The following is a 16799-nucleotide window of genomic DNA, read 5'->3' as shown; positions in this document are numbered from 1 at the left end:
TTTATCTTTTTAGAAATTTTAACAAACGACTACATACAGAGCAGAATGAGTGAATCTACATTCTAGAATATATCTATATACATTTGTATGTGATAGTCTATTTAAAATCTCGAAAAAAACAAATATTTAAGAACAAAGAGAGTACTATTTTATGGTGCATGATGAGGCGCACTACGGTTTGGCTAGCTAAAAGCTGCACCAGCAACCATATCCGGCCGCGTACATATATGGCATTATTGTCGTTGTATATCGAATCTGAATCTTCATATCTTCAGAATTATGGAGAGAGGGATGGCCACAGCTTTACAATTTATTGGAATCTTGCTTACGGATTTGGGGGTACACCAGAGTCCCTAGTGGAGATCTCATCTTAACCCAACACATTAGCATCGGATTCCGACATGGCATGCGTGTGCGTGCGTGCGTGCGTGTAATTATGCAACCAAGTGGACCGTACGCGTCCTTCTCAGACGTAGTAGCACAAAGCAGCACGTAACCGCAATGCATACGTCGGGGATCTGGAATCCTTTTGTTGTGGTAAAAAGGAGAACGGAAAGAGGCAAGTGTGACGCTCGGCGATCGTAGTACCGCCACTTGCAGGCGGCATGGGTGCATGGTGAGAGCAGATGAGAACCTTTTTTTTAGGGGTGGAGATCACCTGGTCTCCCCAGAAACGGAGCACGATTTTGACCTCTGCTCACGCCAGCTTCCACAAAGCTTCAGGGGTCACGACTCACGGGACCGCCGAAAGCTTATAATCAACTTAATTAGGAACGCTAGTTGCACTCGATGGACAGCACCATGAGCTTCAGGACATGGCCAATGCATAGTCCATGATGATGCCTAACATGCTATGTACCATCGGATAACAGAAAAAGTAGATTCAGATGAGGAAGCGAGATCCTCTTCAGGAGGCGGGTACTTAAAGACAAAATATACGGTCCAGTGCATAAAGTTGAAAAAGTTGAAATAGAAAGAAGGGATGCATGTATAGTGAGAGTCACTTTATATTTTTTTGATGAGGTTCACTAATAGTAGCTTGCACTGAGGAGAAAGAAAATAACACATATGCTTCAAATTATTTTTTATCATGAGGCATATGTATCCATATGCCATCATTGTATATGCCCTCAGCTCGAAACTTTTCAAGCGAATGGCTGCGTGGCAGTGGCACTGATGCAGAACAATCGTGTGGCTCTGGTCGATTTGCAGGCGTTGATCGACAGGGACACGCACCAGCGCCCCGGCTAGCTAGAGTGCGGCTGTGATGTCTTTCTTTTTTTGCGGGAAAGTGCGGCTGTGATGTCAATGTTGCCAAATCAGTAATTAACCACGGACGTGGCCACGGTGCGCTACCGCCATGAACCTTAACTAAGAGTACGTACGTAGTGGTAGTGCGAAGTGGTGGATTCCACCACGCAACCTGGCACTGGCAGCGCGCGCACGTAGCACCGAAATTGCATTCTCGCTGACGAATATATATGCATGATCCGTCCATGTGCTGGTAAGGAATCAGCATACTGTTACCCGAGAGAAACAGACGATACACGTCGGTCTAGTATATTGCATCAATCAAATTTACCAGTCGCCCTGCAGAATAAACGACCTCGGCGACTTCACAAGTTCAGAAAACCTTGCAGTATAAATCGTGTGGTGCGTTGCTTGTGTGTTACGGCCTTACGGGGGACAGGTCAACCACTAATCCGACTGGTCACCAGCCTCCACCGATCACACTTTGATCGATCAAAGCAGCCTGCACTGTCCATGCATGTTTCATGTTTTTTTTTACACGTAAGAATACAGATCGCGTCCACTGACAGCGCAACCCCAACGTGTGTAGGCCCACTGTGTCATCGCCCAGGCGACTGATTGATGGGAGCAACTAGTTATTGAGCACTTCTTCGGGAGCCTTGCAACGATCGACGCCACTTGATGCGCTCTCAGCCATTCGCCACGTGTCGCGCTCTGGACGCTTCTTCTGGATTTTATTTTTTTATTTTTCTGTATGCGTTTTCGGCTTTTTAAGCTATTTTTTCTCCGGTTTTTTCGACGTTTTGGTTTTCTCCCGGTCTTCCTTAGCTTTTCAATAAAAAAATCCGAAAAAAATATTTTGCATGAAAAAACACATTTTTTCCCTTTCGCGAAAGTCACGGTTTTTTTTCGCAAGAGGCACGGTTGTGCTTTAGCGAGAGTCACGGCTGTGCCTTTCGGAAACGAAAAAAAACGTGTTTTATGTTTTTTTTCCTTTCTCGAGAGTCACGGTTTTGCTTCTGCGAGAGGCATGGTTGTGCTTTAGCGAGAGTCACGACCGTGTCTTTCGAAAACGGAAAAAAACGCGTTTTCTATTTTTTTTTTCTTTCGCGAGAGTCTCGGCCGTGACTCTCGGAAAGGGAAAAACAAAAGGCGTTTTCTATTTTTTTTTCTTTCGCGAGAGTCACGATTTTGCTTCCACGAGAGACACGGTTATACTTTCGTGAGAGTCACGACCGTGCCTCTCAGAACGAGAAAAAATACGTGTTTCCTGTTTTTTTTCTTTCACGAGAGTCATGGTTTTGCTTCCGCGAGAGACACAGTTGTGCTTTCGCGAGAGTCACGGTCGTGCCTCTCGGAAACGAAAAAAACGCGTTTTCTGTTTTTTTCCTTCCACCAGAGTCACGATTTTGCTTCCACGAGAGGCACGGGTGTGATTTCGCGAGAGGCACGGGCGTGCCTCTTTCGGAAAAGGAAAAAACTCATGCTCTCGGTTCGGTTTTTTCACCCGGTTTTTTTGTCCGTTTTTTTCATAAAAGAAAGTTCTTCAAAACCTATCAAGATGAGATCTAGTTTTGAAGATCTCAACGCGAGAAATCCAATGATAAAAACGGTTTAAGATTTGGACGCACGGTTTAAAAGATAAAATATTTTGAATAAATGGATCTACGAAAAAAGAAAAAACTTTCGAATTACGATAAATGACGTGTTCTTTGCAAGGAGTACACCTTAGTGATTTCGCTGATTGATGCTGCTGAAAGCGCCACGGCCACCGATTGAGTCACCGCTTTTTCCAGGCCTGGGCCCTGCGGACGTGGCCTGTCAGCGATAATGCAGGCATGGGGCCCAGGATGACGGGGAGCCGCTCCGTGAGGGAATAAACCGGCGGGACCCGTGGTATAAATAAATAAACAAACTACTCTAATAAACATTACTCCCTTCTTCCATTTATATAAGGTCTAATGCATTTTCCAAAACCGTTTTTGACTATTGATAAGATTAATAATACATGACATGCATAATATGAAAATTATATCATTAAAAGCTCCTTTCATATATGAATTTGACGGTATGCTTTGTATAAGTTGTATGTCATATATTATTATTATAATATTTTTTTAAAATTAGCCTCGAAAAACGCATTAGGCCCTATATAGATGGAAGGAGGGAGTACAACAAATATTAACACAAAAAGTAGTATGTGGCTCGAGAGTGACCCGCTTTGACAATTCCTGACGAAATTCAAGGCCACATTTAAGGGTTGTTTGGATTGTGACTATCTTTGCCATATATTGTCACATGATTTTTGCCACACTTGCCACACTTGCTTTAGTTGAGTTGCTTAAATTGTTAGCCATACTTTGGCTTGCCTAAGGGAATCTTGCCACATTTTTTGTGTCTATGACATGTGGGGTTCACTGTTCATAAAAAATCCTTGCCTTACTAGATGTGGCTAGAACCAAACACCTACCTAACTTAATCAAACTTGCCTAAGGTTAGGCATGGCAAAGTGTGGCAAGATGTGGCTGGGAACGAAACAGCCCCTTGCTCGGTTCGTTGAACCATAAGCAAAAATCTAGTGCATTGTCCTGTGACGAAGGCGGAGCTGCGGGGTGAGTGGGCAACAGCCAGCCAGAAAGCCAGCCCGTGACATGACTGACTAGTGCGTGTTCCTATCATATCACGCATACCCGCGCACTCCTATCCTATCACGACGCCCTCTTATCTTACTGTACCCCAACAAACGTCGACGGACGCCTTCATCATAGCCCTGTTTGGTTCCAGGAGTTAGAGTTAGTTTGAATTGGTTTGAATCAAACTAACTCAAAAAAATTCAAACAGATGGGTTTGTTTAAATTAGATGCATCTAATCCATCTAAAAAATCTAACCCATTCAATAGGTGCTTATTTGGGTTAGTTCTTCTTGGAACCATTAAAAAACATATTTTTCTCTCGCTCTCCCCGCAGCATATCACTCCCACTTCCTCGAAGCTTCTCGTCCTCTCTCACCCTCCCTCTCGCACCGCCCATGAAGGCGCCTTCCCGTATCCGCGCTCCTATCCGCCACCGGTAAGCAGCCTCACCCTATCCTCCCGTTTCAACCCCCTAGCCTCCCCCCGGCCCGTCGCCCGTTGGTAAGCAGTCGCGGCTCCTTGCGCGACCCGTCCCCGTTCGCCTCGGCCAGGGTGACTCCTTGCGCAGGGACAGCGGATTCGGTCGGTGGGCTGCGCGAGAGGCCAGCGCGGCTCCTTGCCGGGCGCGTCCCCATCTGCCTCGACTAGGGCTCGCTCCGCCAAATCCGACAGAAAATAGGGTCCAAAGTAGCCAAATGATTGAGAAAGATCATTTATTGTCAATCTAACCCTGACATCCAAACACCTCTTTAGTTAGAGTTAGTTTAGAGTTGGTTCAGGGTTAGAATCTAACTCTAACCTTTAACTGAATTAGAGTATCCAAACAGACCAACAGTTCATAGGCCAAACCCTTTGAGACCCCTGCCCTATCTGATTTCCACAATGCCCCTAAAAAAACAACTGATTTCCACAAGTCTCACTATGGGCTACAGTGTCCGGTTAAAACATTAATGCCAAAATGGAACTTGTTGTCGTACTGCTTCGAGATGGACGATGCAGGCCGGCATGCATGCATCATGTGCGCATTGCCCGTGGATTAGTAGCAAGACACCAAGTTCCGTTTGGCATCAATGTCTCCATGTGTTTGAGCCAACTAAAAAGTGAGCAACCCTTTCAAAGTTGTCATAATCCAGTCTCTCTCAAAATATGGAAAATTAAAACTGTAGACATATTTTTTTTTTGCGGGAAACTGTAGACATATATGGGAATTACGTACGTAGGTGGTAGGCACGCACCCGGTGTACACTATAAGTAACTTGAATTGAAAATCCTGTCCCACTGTACTGTATGATGGCTTCCTACTTACTACTACTATTTTGCAAAAAGTAAAATAAAAATGATGGCTTCCTACTTTCCCTGGACCATATGAGGCGATCTCGGGGATATATGGTCGGTCCGGTCCATATCAAGCATTGCAGAATCTTCGAGATAGGCAGCACCGTACAAAAGGCAATAACAAATTGGGTTTTTGTTCTAGCTAGCACAATAACCCAACTATTTTTTTTTGAACACATAACCCAACTAAAAAGTTATAATCCTTACAAACTCAACTTAATCAAGGAGTTGGTGGCGGGTAGGAGCGCCAACAATGGCTATCAGACTAGCCACAGTGGGAAGTAACTTCAACAGTAATATCAAGTCCAACTCAGTAAATTTGCTTATGTAGTAATGAGTTAATGAGGAGAGAGGTAATTATATTAACTTAGCGAGTTATCGTAACATTACATGTTCCAATGCAATATGAGTCTATAACCTAATAAATGAAGTTCTGCATGTTACCACACTTATGTTACTACCCACTATGAAGGTAATAACATAGTCTAGGGATATGTGTATGTTTCTAGTAGTGTATGTTACTCTCCATTAGGCTGGTCATAGTGGGGAGTAACTTAGACTAATATCATATGCATCGGTGCTCTCACTCTCACGGCTCACGCACGCACACGTCCTTACGTGCCACCGCCAATTAACTTTTGTACCGTAATCATTCATCAAGCGCGATGGAAAAGATTCGCCAACCTTTAAGTACACGCATGCACGCAGTACTGCCCGCGCCCTGCTTTGCCATGCTGCGATATTCCTCTCTCCGGTACATGCCAATCAGCAGAGACAAAAGTGCTTTCCTGCCGCAAGAATATCAGCAGTACAAGTTGCCTTTAAAAAAAATATGCATGCACGCACAAAAGCAGCCAGCTGCTAAGTACCAGTGTCAATCATTCGCCTAAATTAATCGAATAATCCTCATGTCATGTCCACGCGATTTTGTTGGTGAAATCGTGACCATGATCCGTAACTGAGAGCAAATTCAATGTGGTGATTCATTTCGTCCGTCCGTGTTTTTTTGGATCGGCGCGGACAAAAGTGACGGCCCAACGCGTCAACCCAAATTCAAATCGTGTCCGTCCGACGTTCGCGCCGACCCATTTCTGGTCCAAAATTACGCCTGGAATGCGTCGGGGCGGACGCGCTGCGCATTTCCTCGCCGTCCGCCGCGTCCCCATCTGGCGGCCACCCAACCGCCACGGTCAACATAATTTATAATCACCGCCCACCTTGGGCCCATGCGTCAGCGACGGCGGTCGTCCTTTTTTAAACCGGGCGTGCGGCGGGGCCGTCCTCATCCACTTACCACTCGCCCCACGTCCCATCTGGCCACCCCTGCCCCCACGCCGGCGATAACCCTAGCCACCGTCAACATAGGTTTCTTCTCCGGCATCGGCAGCAGCCGCAAGGGCAAAGCCCCCGTCCGCCATTCCCCCTCCCTCCCCGCCCTCCCCGCGTCGGCGCGCGCTCCCTGACAGAGGCAACGCATCAACGTGTCGTTGCACCAGGCCGAGTGGCACTGGCACCACCGCGTGCCTCTGCCGTACCCGGACGTGACGCTGCCGCACGACTGGCATTTGGATCCGGAGAGGATCCCAGTGCCGGCGGCGCCGCGGACGGCGAGGGCCCATGCGGAGGAGGTGCGGCGCCGGCGGGCGTTGCTGACGTCGGAGCAGCGCGCCGACCCGCACTTCGCCGCCGACTCGCCCAACTAGGCTCGATGGTTCGCCTTCGAGCACGAGGAGGCGAGGCGACGCGACATCCGCAGCGTCGACCACAACCTGCCGCCACCCGCGCTCGTCGTACGCGACGAGGACCAGGAGGCCGAGGCCGCGTACCAGGCGGCCATCAAGGAGAGCGAGGAGGAGGAGCGGTGGAGGGAGGCGGACGAGGCGGCTTTCGAGGCTGCCATGGCGGAGGCCATGGCCCTCTCGGCGGCGGGCGATGCGTCGTGCCGCCGGTGGCCCCGCCGTCCCCGCCCAAAGCCGAGCTGGAGGAGCCGGCCTACCGCGAGCGCTACTCCTGGACCGAAGTAGTGCGCGAGTGGGTCAGCGCTCCGCCAATCTGACTCGGGGCGACATAGAAGCAGGAGGCGGCCTACCTCGACCACTGGCGCCGCGCTCGGCTGGCCGAGGAGCGTCGAGAGGGCGAGCGTCTGCAGATGCTCGAGCGCGAGGCCGACGAGGAGACGCGCGAGGCCCAGGCAGCAGCGACAAAGCCCGACATCGCCGCCGTCTGGAACACGGCGTTCCCCTGGGCCGGCCCTGCGCCGACGTTGATCGACCTCACCGGTCCCGACGCAGACGCCGCCGCCTACGAGGACGCTTAGGGCAGCGCGTCGTCTTGTTTTTAGTGTTTTTATTAATGTAATGTGGACTTTCGCCTGCCTTCGTGGCCGGCTTTTATGTTTAATTAAATGCATATATATTTTCAAACTGCTCGCAATATTTTTTAACCGCGCCGACGAAATGGGTCGGGCCAGCGTTGGACGCTCGCGCCGACTCAAACACAGCGTCGGACGTTCGTGTCCGCTGGGCCGATCCAAACGGATAAAAAGTGAACAAAAGCACCATCCATTTGAGTCGGCCCATTGAAGTTGCTCTTAAAGTCTTTTTGAGCTTATCCGTGACTTAATCAGTTAATTGATGGTGTACGCCCCACGCAATGCACGCACTTTAGTACAATATACGAGTACATTACATCGTACTAGTATACAAAATATATATACTCCCTCGAATGACGCCCGGGGAAATGCTTGACTGCATGGATCGATGAGAGGAGTTTTTTTTACTCCCTCCAAGTCTTTACAAAGATTTCACTATGGACTATACATATAAAGTAAAATGTGTGAATATACACTCTAAAATATATGTTTATGTACATCCGTACGTAGTTTATATTGAAATCTCTAGAAAGATTTATATTTAAGAACTGTTGGAGTATTTCGCAAGCTATATGGTTCATAGTATTCTTTCCGTTAGATACATTCACGTCATCGATAGTTAATTTCAGATGAAGGTTGTAGAATATTTCGCACCACACCATAAATATCCACCAAACGTTTAATTTCATTCGCCATCTTAGAAGTACTAGTGGAGTTTCTTTGTGTGCATCACCAGTGAGTGACTTATTCCAGAATACAGAAGATTGAAATAAATTTTGACTTTAAATGGGCACAATCACTTGTGTTTCTTTGCACCTGTGACCACCATATGAATTTTGAGTATTGGAAAAGGTTTAATCACACCTAATTATCTTATCAATGTATAATCATATGGAGTATAAGCATTACTTTGGGACAGCGTGGGTGGACTTAGCAAAAAACCAGTATCCTAGTGCCCTAGCTGATTTTTTTAATACGTATACAAAACAAAAAAGCAATACACTCACTACTATACTTTTACACAACATTCCTTCTGAATTACGTACTTGTCTTATAGTAGTATTTGTCTATATACAAATGTATCTAGACACTTTTTTCAACAATTATTTCACCTAACGGCCATGGCCGAAGCGACGGTCAGGGTAGGGTTGCGTGTGCATCTAGCCGAGCGAATGAGCCGGAAGTATCCTGAATCCAGGGCAGCCCACCCACCCACATCGCACGCCCGGTCACCTTTCCCCTCGCCTTTTATAAATGCACGTGATCCCCCCGTCGCCTCGCTCTACAGAACATCCGACGCCCCAACCCAAGCCCTCTCTCCCCACCGCCACCACCACCACCACCACTCCGGTGTGCGAGCCAGCCCCAGCCTCCGCCCGGCGCACGACCCTCGGCTCTCTCGCGGAGAGGACGCACGGGCTCCCGAAACCCTGGCCCGATCCCGTAGAACCCCCCCCTAGACGCGGAGGCCCTGACGCGGGGGAGTGAGAGAGCGGGAGCGGGGGGAGGACGAAGGCGCGGGGAGGCGGCGGCCTGTGCTGTATGTCAGATCGTGGGATCCGGCGAGGCGGAGACGGCGGAGGAGACTACGGACACGGTCAGCTCGCGAACCCGCTCCAATGGCCTCAGCTCAGGAAAAGGCGGCGCTCTGCTGCGGGGGCCCCGCGCGCGATGCCCCCAGGGCGGCGATCGCCGCGCCCGGGAAGGCGGTCTCCATGTCCGCGGCCGCCGCCGCCGGTTCCGCTTCCGGGGGCGGCGCCGTGATGGACGACATCGCGTCCGCGGCCCAGCCCACTACCGCCAAGGCCTCCTCTAAAGGTATACACGAGAAACCCGGGGATCGCCACCTCCCTTTTTTCCCTCTCTCTCCCCGCCTCTCACTCTCTCTCCATCGGGTTGGATCATGCGACTGATTTGCGAGGGACGAGGGTGTATGATCGATTTGTGTGAGCGGGCGCGGTCGATCGGGTCATGGGAAATGGGTGCCGTGCGGCGCATGGATGGCGAAGGCTGGGTAAGGCACGTGACGGTGTTTGTGTCGATCACGATTTCTCGTGGGGTCATATGCGACTGTGTGGGAATGCAACCCAGTAGCGGTGGGATCTGTATAGAGTGCGTAGCTCTCCACTCCCCGTTTGCATGCAAGCGCAGAGATGAAGAAGGATCAGCCAATTATTGTTCTAGGACCAGATTTGAGATGCAGCTAGGAACTAAAACCAAAATGCGATTTATGCAATTATTCACATAGTTCTGGTATGTATGCAATCGGGGTATGCAGATCGCCATGCATTGTTTTGTAGCAGGGGCATTGTGCATCAGCATCATCCTATTAGATCTTTTAGACTTTTAGTGACATACTAATCGACCATATCAACAATATTTTTTGTGGTTTACAGTATCTTATTTAGGCAACCTGATAATTGAATAGTTGGGGCATGACGTGCTGTTGTCTGCCTACTGTGGGCTGTGCTGTCACAAACATTTCAAGTTTTTGTTTTGTTGTTCGCTATTCTGGCTTTTGTGCTCGATAGTTGATAGTTGTTGGGTGCTTGAACTTTTTCTCTGATCACTAGTAGCAGTGATCATTTTGTTTTCCTCTCACTTTTTGGTTGATGCTGAGGTTTCGTATAGGGAAAGCTGTGAAAGTGTGAGGGATATATATATATAATGATGTTACTTGTTAATTGACAATAGATGGACCAAAAAGCTTCTTGATTATTTGGGTGATGGGGCCAACACAGTTTTTTTTTAACTTTGGCATTCACATTTTCTAGATGCGCCACTAGGCACCATGGACAAGCTGATCAGGCTATCTGATCTGCCTGGCCCGCAGAGTGGGCGGTGAACATATCTCATTGTAGTAGTGTTTGTCGGGGGCTGCTAATCATGCACAATAATTTATCGGGCTCGGTTGGCAATGGACATTCTTAAAGCAGTGTTTGTGGGGAAAGTTACGGCTAAGCTCCCATGCATCATTATCTGCACCGTCCAACTGCATCATTTTGCAGTGTGTGCGCGTTGAACACTCGATAGTTGTCTGATGAAACCCATTCTAGCTGGTCTTTCAAGTTCATCTTACTCTCAAAGATTTGTAGTTTTTGGTGGTGTCTGACAGGATCGGAATATGTAATATAAACCAAAATTATCATTAAATATCAGTTTGCCCATCTCTTCCATTTAGGAAATTGACAAGCACCCAGTTTCGTTTTGGCTGAACAGATATCTTCACGAAAAAACATTTGGAAAAGGACATAATTTAACCTCGGTAGCCCATCTCTTCGGTTTAGGAAATCGACAAGCACCCTGTTTCATTTTGTCTGAACAGATTCGTGAAAAAAACATTTGGAAACGGCCATAGTTTAATCTGATCGTAAGAAATGTCTACGTTTCAGCTGTCAAACATTAATTTTTGTATTATCTAGTGAGAGTTGTACATAATGGATGCTATTATTATGTGCTTTGTCTAATTAAATAACATGTTTTCTGATTTAGTCTACACAATTGTTGTTTGGTAAAAACGATGTGTATTTTCATATCTATGTTTATATTATTTCTTCTAACTAAGAACCTGCAAGAAGGAGCGTTAGTGGATGGAACAATATTATAAGACTTGCATTCATGCAGTATGGTCCATGTCAGTGCAGTTTTTTAGTTGCTTATAGGAGAGAGGTCAACAACAGCCATTTCTCTATCAAGTGCCCCTTTTGCCATCCTGATATGCACATGGAGCATGGTGCTCTTGACCTGCCAAATTTTCTATTATGAATGCTTGACCTATGTCATTGAAGAGTCATGTATATCCGTTGCTCTATGATTGGTGTATGTGCCTTACGTGTTAAAATTTGTTGGAAGTTATTTGAGTCAGTCCACTAGGGATCAACTATTATAGTAGTTTGAAATGTATGCCTTGTCTTAGCTGAACTATATCATACTATTCATTCCATTCCTAATGTTCTGCTCGGTGAAAAACAATGCAGGGATACCCATAATGACGAGAGCTCAAAGATTCCACCCTTTGGACCCATTATCTGCTGCCGAAATTGCAGTGGCTGTTGCAACTGTAAGAGCCGCTGGAAAATCTCCTGAGGTTTGTCAACAAGAATCTTTCTGATACTTCTCCCTGTACAACATTGAAAAATGATTTGACAAGCAGCATCCTAAAATTATAGGAACGTGACAGCATGCGTTTTGTTGAAGCTGTGCTACTGGAACCAGAAAAGAATGTTGTAGCATTAGCCGATGCCTACTTTTTCCCGCCGTTCCAACCATCACTGCTCCCTAGAACCAAAGGCTCTGCCGTCATTCCGAGCAGGTTACCTCCCAGGAGGGCTAAGCTTGTTGTCTACAATAGACATTCAAATGAGACTACCATTTGGATAGTAGAACTATCTGAAGTGCATGCAGCTACTAGAGGTGGACATCACAGAGGGAAGGTGATATCATCTGAAGTTGTTCCAGATGTACAGCCTGCAATGGTAAGCCTACTTAATTTGTTTAAGTTTCAGCGTCTCAAATTCCAATTGTTAATCTGCGAACCAGTTACTCCATATAATATATGCAATGATATGCAACCATTATACCACTAATGATTGCTGCCGGACAACTGTTCTTTAGTTCTCCAATATTTGCGCCTACGCATCTGCCAGAACAGTCTCTTTTGACATCCTTTTGATCCTTAGGCAGCATTTAGTTTGAAATATTTTCTTGTGATTTTTTAATTATTATATATCACAGGATGCTATGGAATATGCTGAGTGTGAAGCTACTGTCAAAAATTATCCTCCATTTGTTGAAGCTATGAAGAAAAGAGGTGTGGACGACATGGAACTTGTCATGGTAGATGCCTGGTAAGCTAGCTGCCAAAATTTTATTCCATCGCGTTTTCTATTGTCGGTTATCTTTCAGCTTACATCATCATGTTATTTGATTTGAACTTTGCTCATAAACCGTCAGGTGTGCTGGCTACTACAGTGATGCTGATGCTCCCAGTCGCAGACTTGCCAGGCCTCTAATCTTTTGCCGAACTGAGAGTGATAGTCCCATGGAGAATGGTTATGCTCGTCCTGTGGAAGGGATCCATGTTGTTGTTGATATGCAGAATAATATTGTCATAGAGTTTGAAGACAGGAAGTTTGTTCCACTGCCCCCACCAGATCATTTGAGAAACTACACTCCTGGAGAAACTAGAGGTGGTGTTGATCGAAGTGATGTGAAACCTCTTATTATCAATCAGCCTGAGGGCCCAAGCTTCCGTATTAATGGCTATTTTGTGGAATGGCAGAAGGTACATGGTTGCTTAATGTTTAACCTATCATACCAGTATTAAAAAAACTTGTCACCTAGAGTTATTAACACTTCTAATGGTGTTGAGCAGTGGAATTTCCGTATTGGCTTCACCCCTAAAGAGGGTTTGGTCATCTACTCTGTTGCATATGTTGATGGTAGCCGTGGACGTAGACCTATAGCTCATAGGCTGAGCTTTGTTGAGATGGTTGTTCCTTATGGAGACCCAAGTGAACCACATTATCGCAAAAATGCTTTCGATGCTGGAGAAGATGGACTTGGCAAAAATGCTCATTCTCTTAAGAAGGTCATTTGCTCAGTTCTAGGCATTTTTTCTCTTTTATCAGTTTGAGTCTCATCTGACTATATTCTCTATCTTTTTTGCGTGTATAGGGGTGTGATTGCTTGGGTTACATCAAGTATTTTGATGCACACTTCACGAACTTTACCGGTCATGTGGAGACAATTGAGAACTGTGTGTGTCTCCACGAGGAGGACCATGGAATCCTTTGGAAACACCAAGATTGGAGAACTGGTTTAGCAGAAGTTAGGCGATCAAGGAGGCTCACGGTGTCGTTTATCTGCACAGTTGCCAACTATGAATATGGTTTTTACTGGCACTTTTATCAGGTAACTATAACTATTCGAATAGACTTTGAGATTTAGTAAATTAATATTTTGAATCCAGCTCTTCTATTGAATGGCATGATGCATCTATGTTCTATGATTTATTTATTGTAATGTAACTATTAGTTTTTTCCTTGGTTATAGGATGGTAAGATAGAAGCTGAAGTAAAACTTACTGGAATTCTGAGTTTGGGAGCTCTGATGCCTGGGGAATCAAGGAAATATGGTACAACTATTGCTCCTAGTCTGTATGCACCTGTCCACCAGCATTTCTTTGTTGCCCGTATGGACATGGCTGTTGATTGCAAACCTAACGAAGCTCATAATCAGGTGGGTCCCTTTTTACGCATTTTCTTATTATCAAAATGCCATGAGAAACTAGTTCAAGAAATGGACCACTGCATGCATCTACTAAATGGAAGTTGATTGCTAGCTTCATGCCTTTTGACTATACTGGCCTTGTAGAATAACTTTGTATTCCTTTTGTACAATGCACCCTTAAATATTTGCATAGTGCATTTGACGTGCTTGTTTCTATCACAGGTGGTTGAAGTGAATGTCAAAGTCGAAAGTGCAGGCACAAATAATGTGCACAACAATGCTTTCTATGCTGAAGAAAAAATACTGAAATCCGAGTTGCAAGCAATGAGAGATTGTGACCCTTCATCTGCGCGACATTGGATTGTAAGAGCACATACGTACATGCTTGTTTGTTCTCTTCTTTTTATCATGTCATTGTCAATTATTCATGGCAACACATCAAATTATAATCATCCATGATAACAGACCATATCTCATTGTGCATAACTGCAAATGTTACTTCAGAATTTTCTGTCATCAAGCAGCTGCATCTCTCCTGATTTTCTTTAGTGTTCATGTCAGCAATGACATACCAGTTGCACAAGAAGCATGTCAAATGTCATCGACACCATGTTCACACCTCTCAGCAAAGCACTTTATTTTTTGTTTGGGAGCCTTGGGGCAGCTGATCATACTGCTTTTCTTCCATGTTTCTTGTTTGCATCTTGATCAGGTTAGGAACACAAGGGCTGTAAATCGTACCGGACAACCAACTGGTTTCAGACTCGTGCCTGGTTCAAACTGTTTGCCATTTGCTCTGCCCGAGGCAAAGTTTCTTCGAAGAGCAGGGTTCCTAAAGCACAATCTTTGGGTGACACCATACAAGAGCGATGAGAAGTTTCCTGGAGGGGAGTTCCCCAACCAGAATCCACGTCTTCACGAGGGTTTGGCTACTTGGGTGAAGAAGGATAGACCCTTGGAGGAAACTGACATCGTCCTCTGGTACACATTTGCCTTGCACGCTGATATCCAGCATTGTTTCTTCAGTTTGCAGTTCGCGATCCTTACAACTGAATTTTGCATCTGTAGGTATGTATTTGGGCTCACCCACATCCCAAGGCTTGAAGACTGGCCGGTCATGCCGGTGGAACGCATCGGCTTCATGCTCATGGTACCACAGTTTGAGCCTTTCAAAATCCTCCTTCTGTAGTAGTTTTGATTCCAGAGAGGAAATCGCCGCGTTCTGTCATTACTTCACGATCTCAGCTCAATGTACGCTTGTTTTCTCCTTTGCAGCCACATGGATTCTTCAACTGCTCGCCTGCTGTTGACGTGCCTCCTGGCACTTCTGATGCCGCCGATGTCAAGGAAGCAGAGTCGCCTAAAGCCATCCAGAACGGCAGCCTTGTTTCCAAGCTCTGAAGCTTCGCGGCTCCTCAAAAGAACAAGCTGGCAATAAAAGTTATCTTCTCGTGGTCTGTTTCGTTTTCTGTAATATGTTTGTTTTGCTGCTCTGAATGATTGTGAATGTTAAGCTGCACTAGTAGCATCTAATAATGTCTGGACTGGCATAATGCCTGTATAAATAGAAGTGTGTTGCCTTTTGGGGGCAATGGTTGCCATGTCATCGATCGTTTGCTGGACTGGCGCACTGCATGTCGGCGTCCACCTGGTGGAGGAGGTGGTGGGTTGGCCTCCGCCTCTGAATGGATGGAGTCGAGGACGGCTTGCTGCTCTGCCACCTCCTCCGTTTGGGCCATCTCAAACTCTGCCAACGCCTTGGGCATGGCGAAGCTTGCAGCTGGATCCGCCTTGCTTGTGTCCTCCTTTGGAGTCCTCCTGCGGCTTTGGCTAGTCCGGAGGTAGGCCGACCATGATCCGGGCATCGCGCCTAGCCTTGATTTGCTCAAGTGAGCTCGAGCCGCCGCTTCAGCATGGGCATGGTGTACGTAGTGATCTGACACCTCGGCATGGCTAGCGGCAAACGAATTGGAATGTGGGAGCGGCGAAGGAGTGAGCATGACGTAGGTAGTGATCCAGCACCTCGGCATGGCTAGCGGTGGACAAATTGGAATGTGGTGGCGGTGGAGGGGAGAGGGGAATGGGGGTCTATAGGGTTTGGGTGCCGATGGCGTCCAACATAAATAGGCGGACTAGGGTCCTCAGGTGGCGTGCCAGAGCGGCAACACGCGACGCCATCAAGAATCGGACAAGACGTCTATCGGCCCGATGACCTTTTGACTATTTTCCGCATGGGCAGTCTTTTTTTAGGGGTGCACAGGTCCTAGCAGTCCGACGTAATAACGATTCGGTACAATTGATAGAATTGTTTTTTGTTACTAAGACTCTTAGCTAAAAGTAACTGTTCTTTTCAATTTCCTCCTTTTAACTTGCAATTATCCTATGTTGCACTGATAGAATTGTCTTGCTTGTTATTTTTTAGGGGTGCATAGGTCCTAGCAGTCCGACGTAATAACGATTCGGTACAATTGATAGAATTGTCTTTTGTTACTAAGACTCTTAGCTAAAAGTAACTGTTCTTTTCAATTTCCTCCTTTTAACTCGCAATTATCCTATGTTGCACTGATAGAATTGTCTTGCTTGTTACTCCCTCCGTCTCTGAATTCTAGTTTTTGTCTTAAGTCAAAATTTAGAACTTTGCTCACCTTTAGGAAAAAGTAAAAGCATTTATGTCATTAAATGTACTTTGATAATATATCAATTTGATGTCATATATATTATTACTATTTTCTATAAAATTGGTCAAAATTTTAAAACTTTGACTTAGAACAAATGCTAGATGTACACTTATTCACAGACAGAGGGAGTACTAAAGGACTCGTAGCTAAAAGAAACTGTTATTTTCAATTTCCCCTTTTTCTCACAATTATCCTAGGTGGCATTGTTAAGGTAGCATCGTGTAGCGACGACACTCACACGTTTCTCCAACATTTCCCAAATCTTGCTCATCATGCTGGGTTCTATTGACAAGACATAAG

At 46.1% G+C, this 16799-nt stretch overlaps 1 protein-coding gene across 1 annotated transcript; it reads left to right on the top strand.

Moving 5' to 3' along the window:
• Positions 1 to 8864: 8864 nt before the first annotated feature.
• Positions 8865 to 15427, top strand: LOC125551354 (amine oxidase [copper-containing] zeta, peroxisomal). Its single transcript, XM_087544354.1, has 12 exons — positions 8865 to 9408; positions 11568 to 11677; positions 11760 to 12065; positions 12325 to 12437; positions 12544 to 12874; positions 12965 to 13180; positions 13267 to 13503; positions 13645 to 13830; positions 14044 to 14184; positions 14534 to 14802; positions 14890 to 14971; positions 15097 to 15427. Exons 1-12 carry the CDS (start codon positions 9210 to 9212, stop codon positions 15220 to 15222), a joined length of 2316 nt encoding a protein of 771 aa, XP_087400480.1. The 5' UTR covers positions 8865 to 9209; the 3' UTR covers positions 15223 to 15427.
• The last annotated feature ends 1372 nt before the right edge of the window (positions 15428 to 16799 follow it).

The sequence above is a fragment of the Triticum urartu genome, chromosome 2A (genome assembly GCF_056163025.1).
Source record: "Triticum urartu cultivar PI428250 chromosome 2A, HENAU_Tu73, whole genome shotgun sequence".
NCBI classification, from domain to species: Eukaryota; Viridiplantae; Streptophyta; class Magnoliopsida; order Poales; family Poaceae; genus Triticum; species Triticum urartu.
This window is presented reverse-complemented; position numbering and strand designations above follow the sequence as displayed.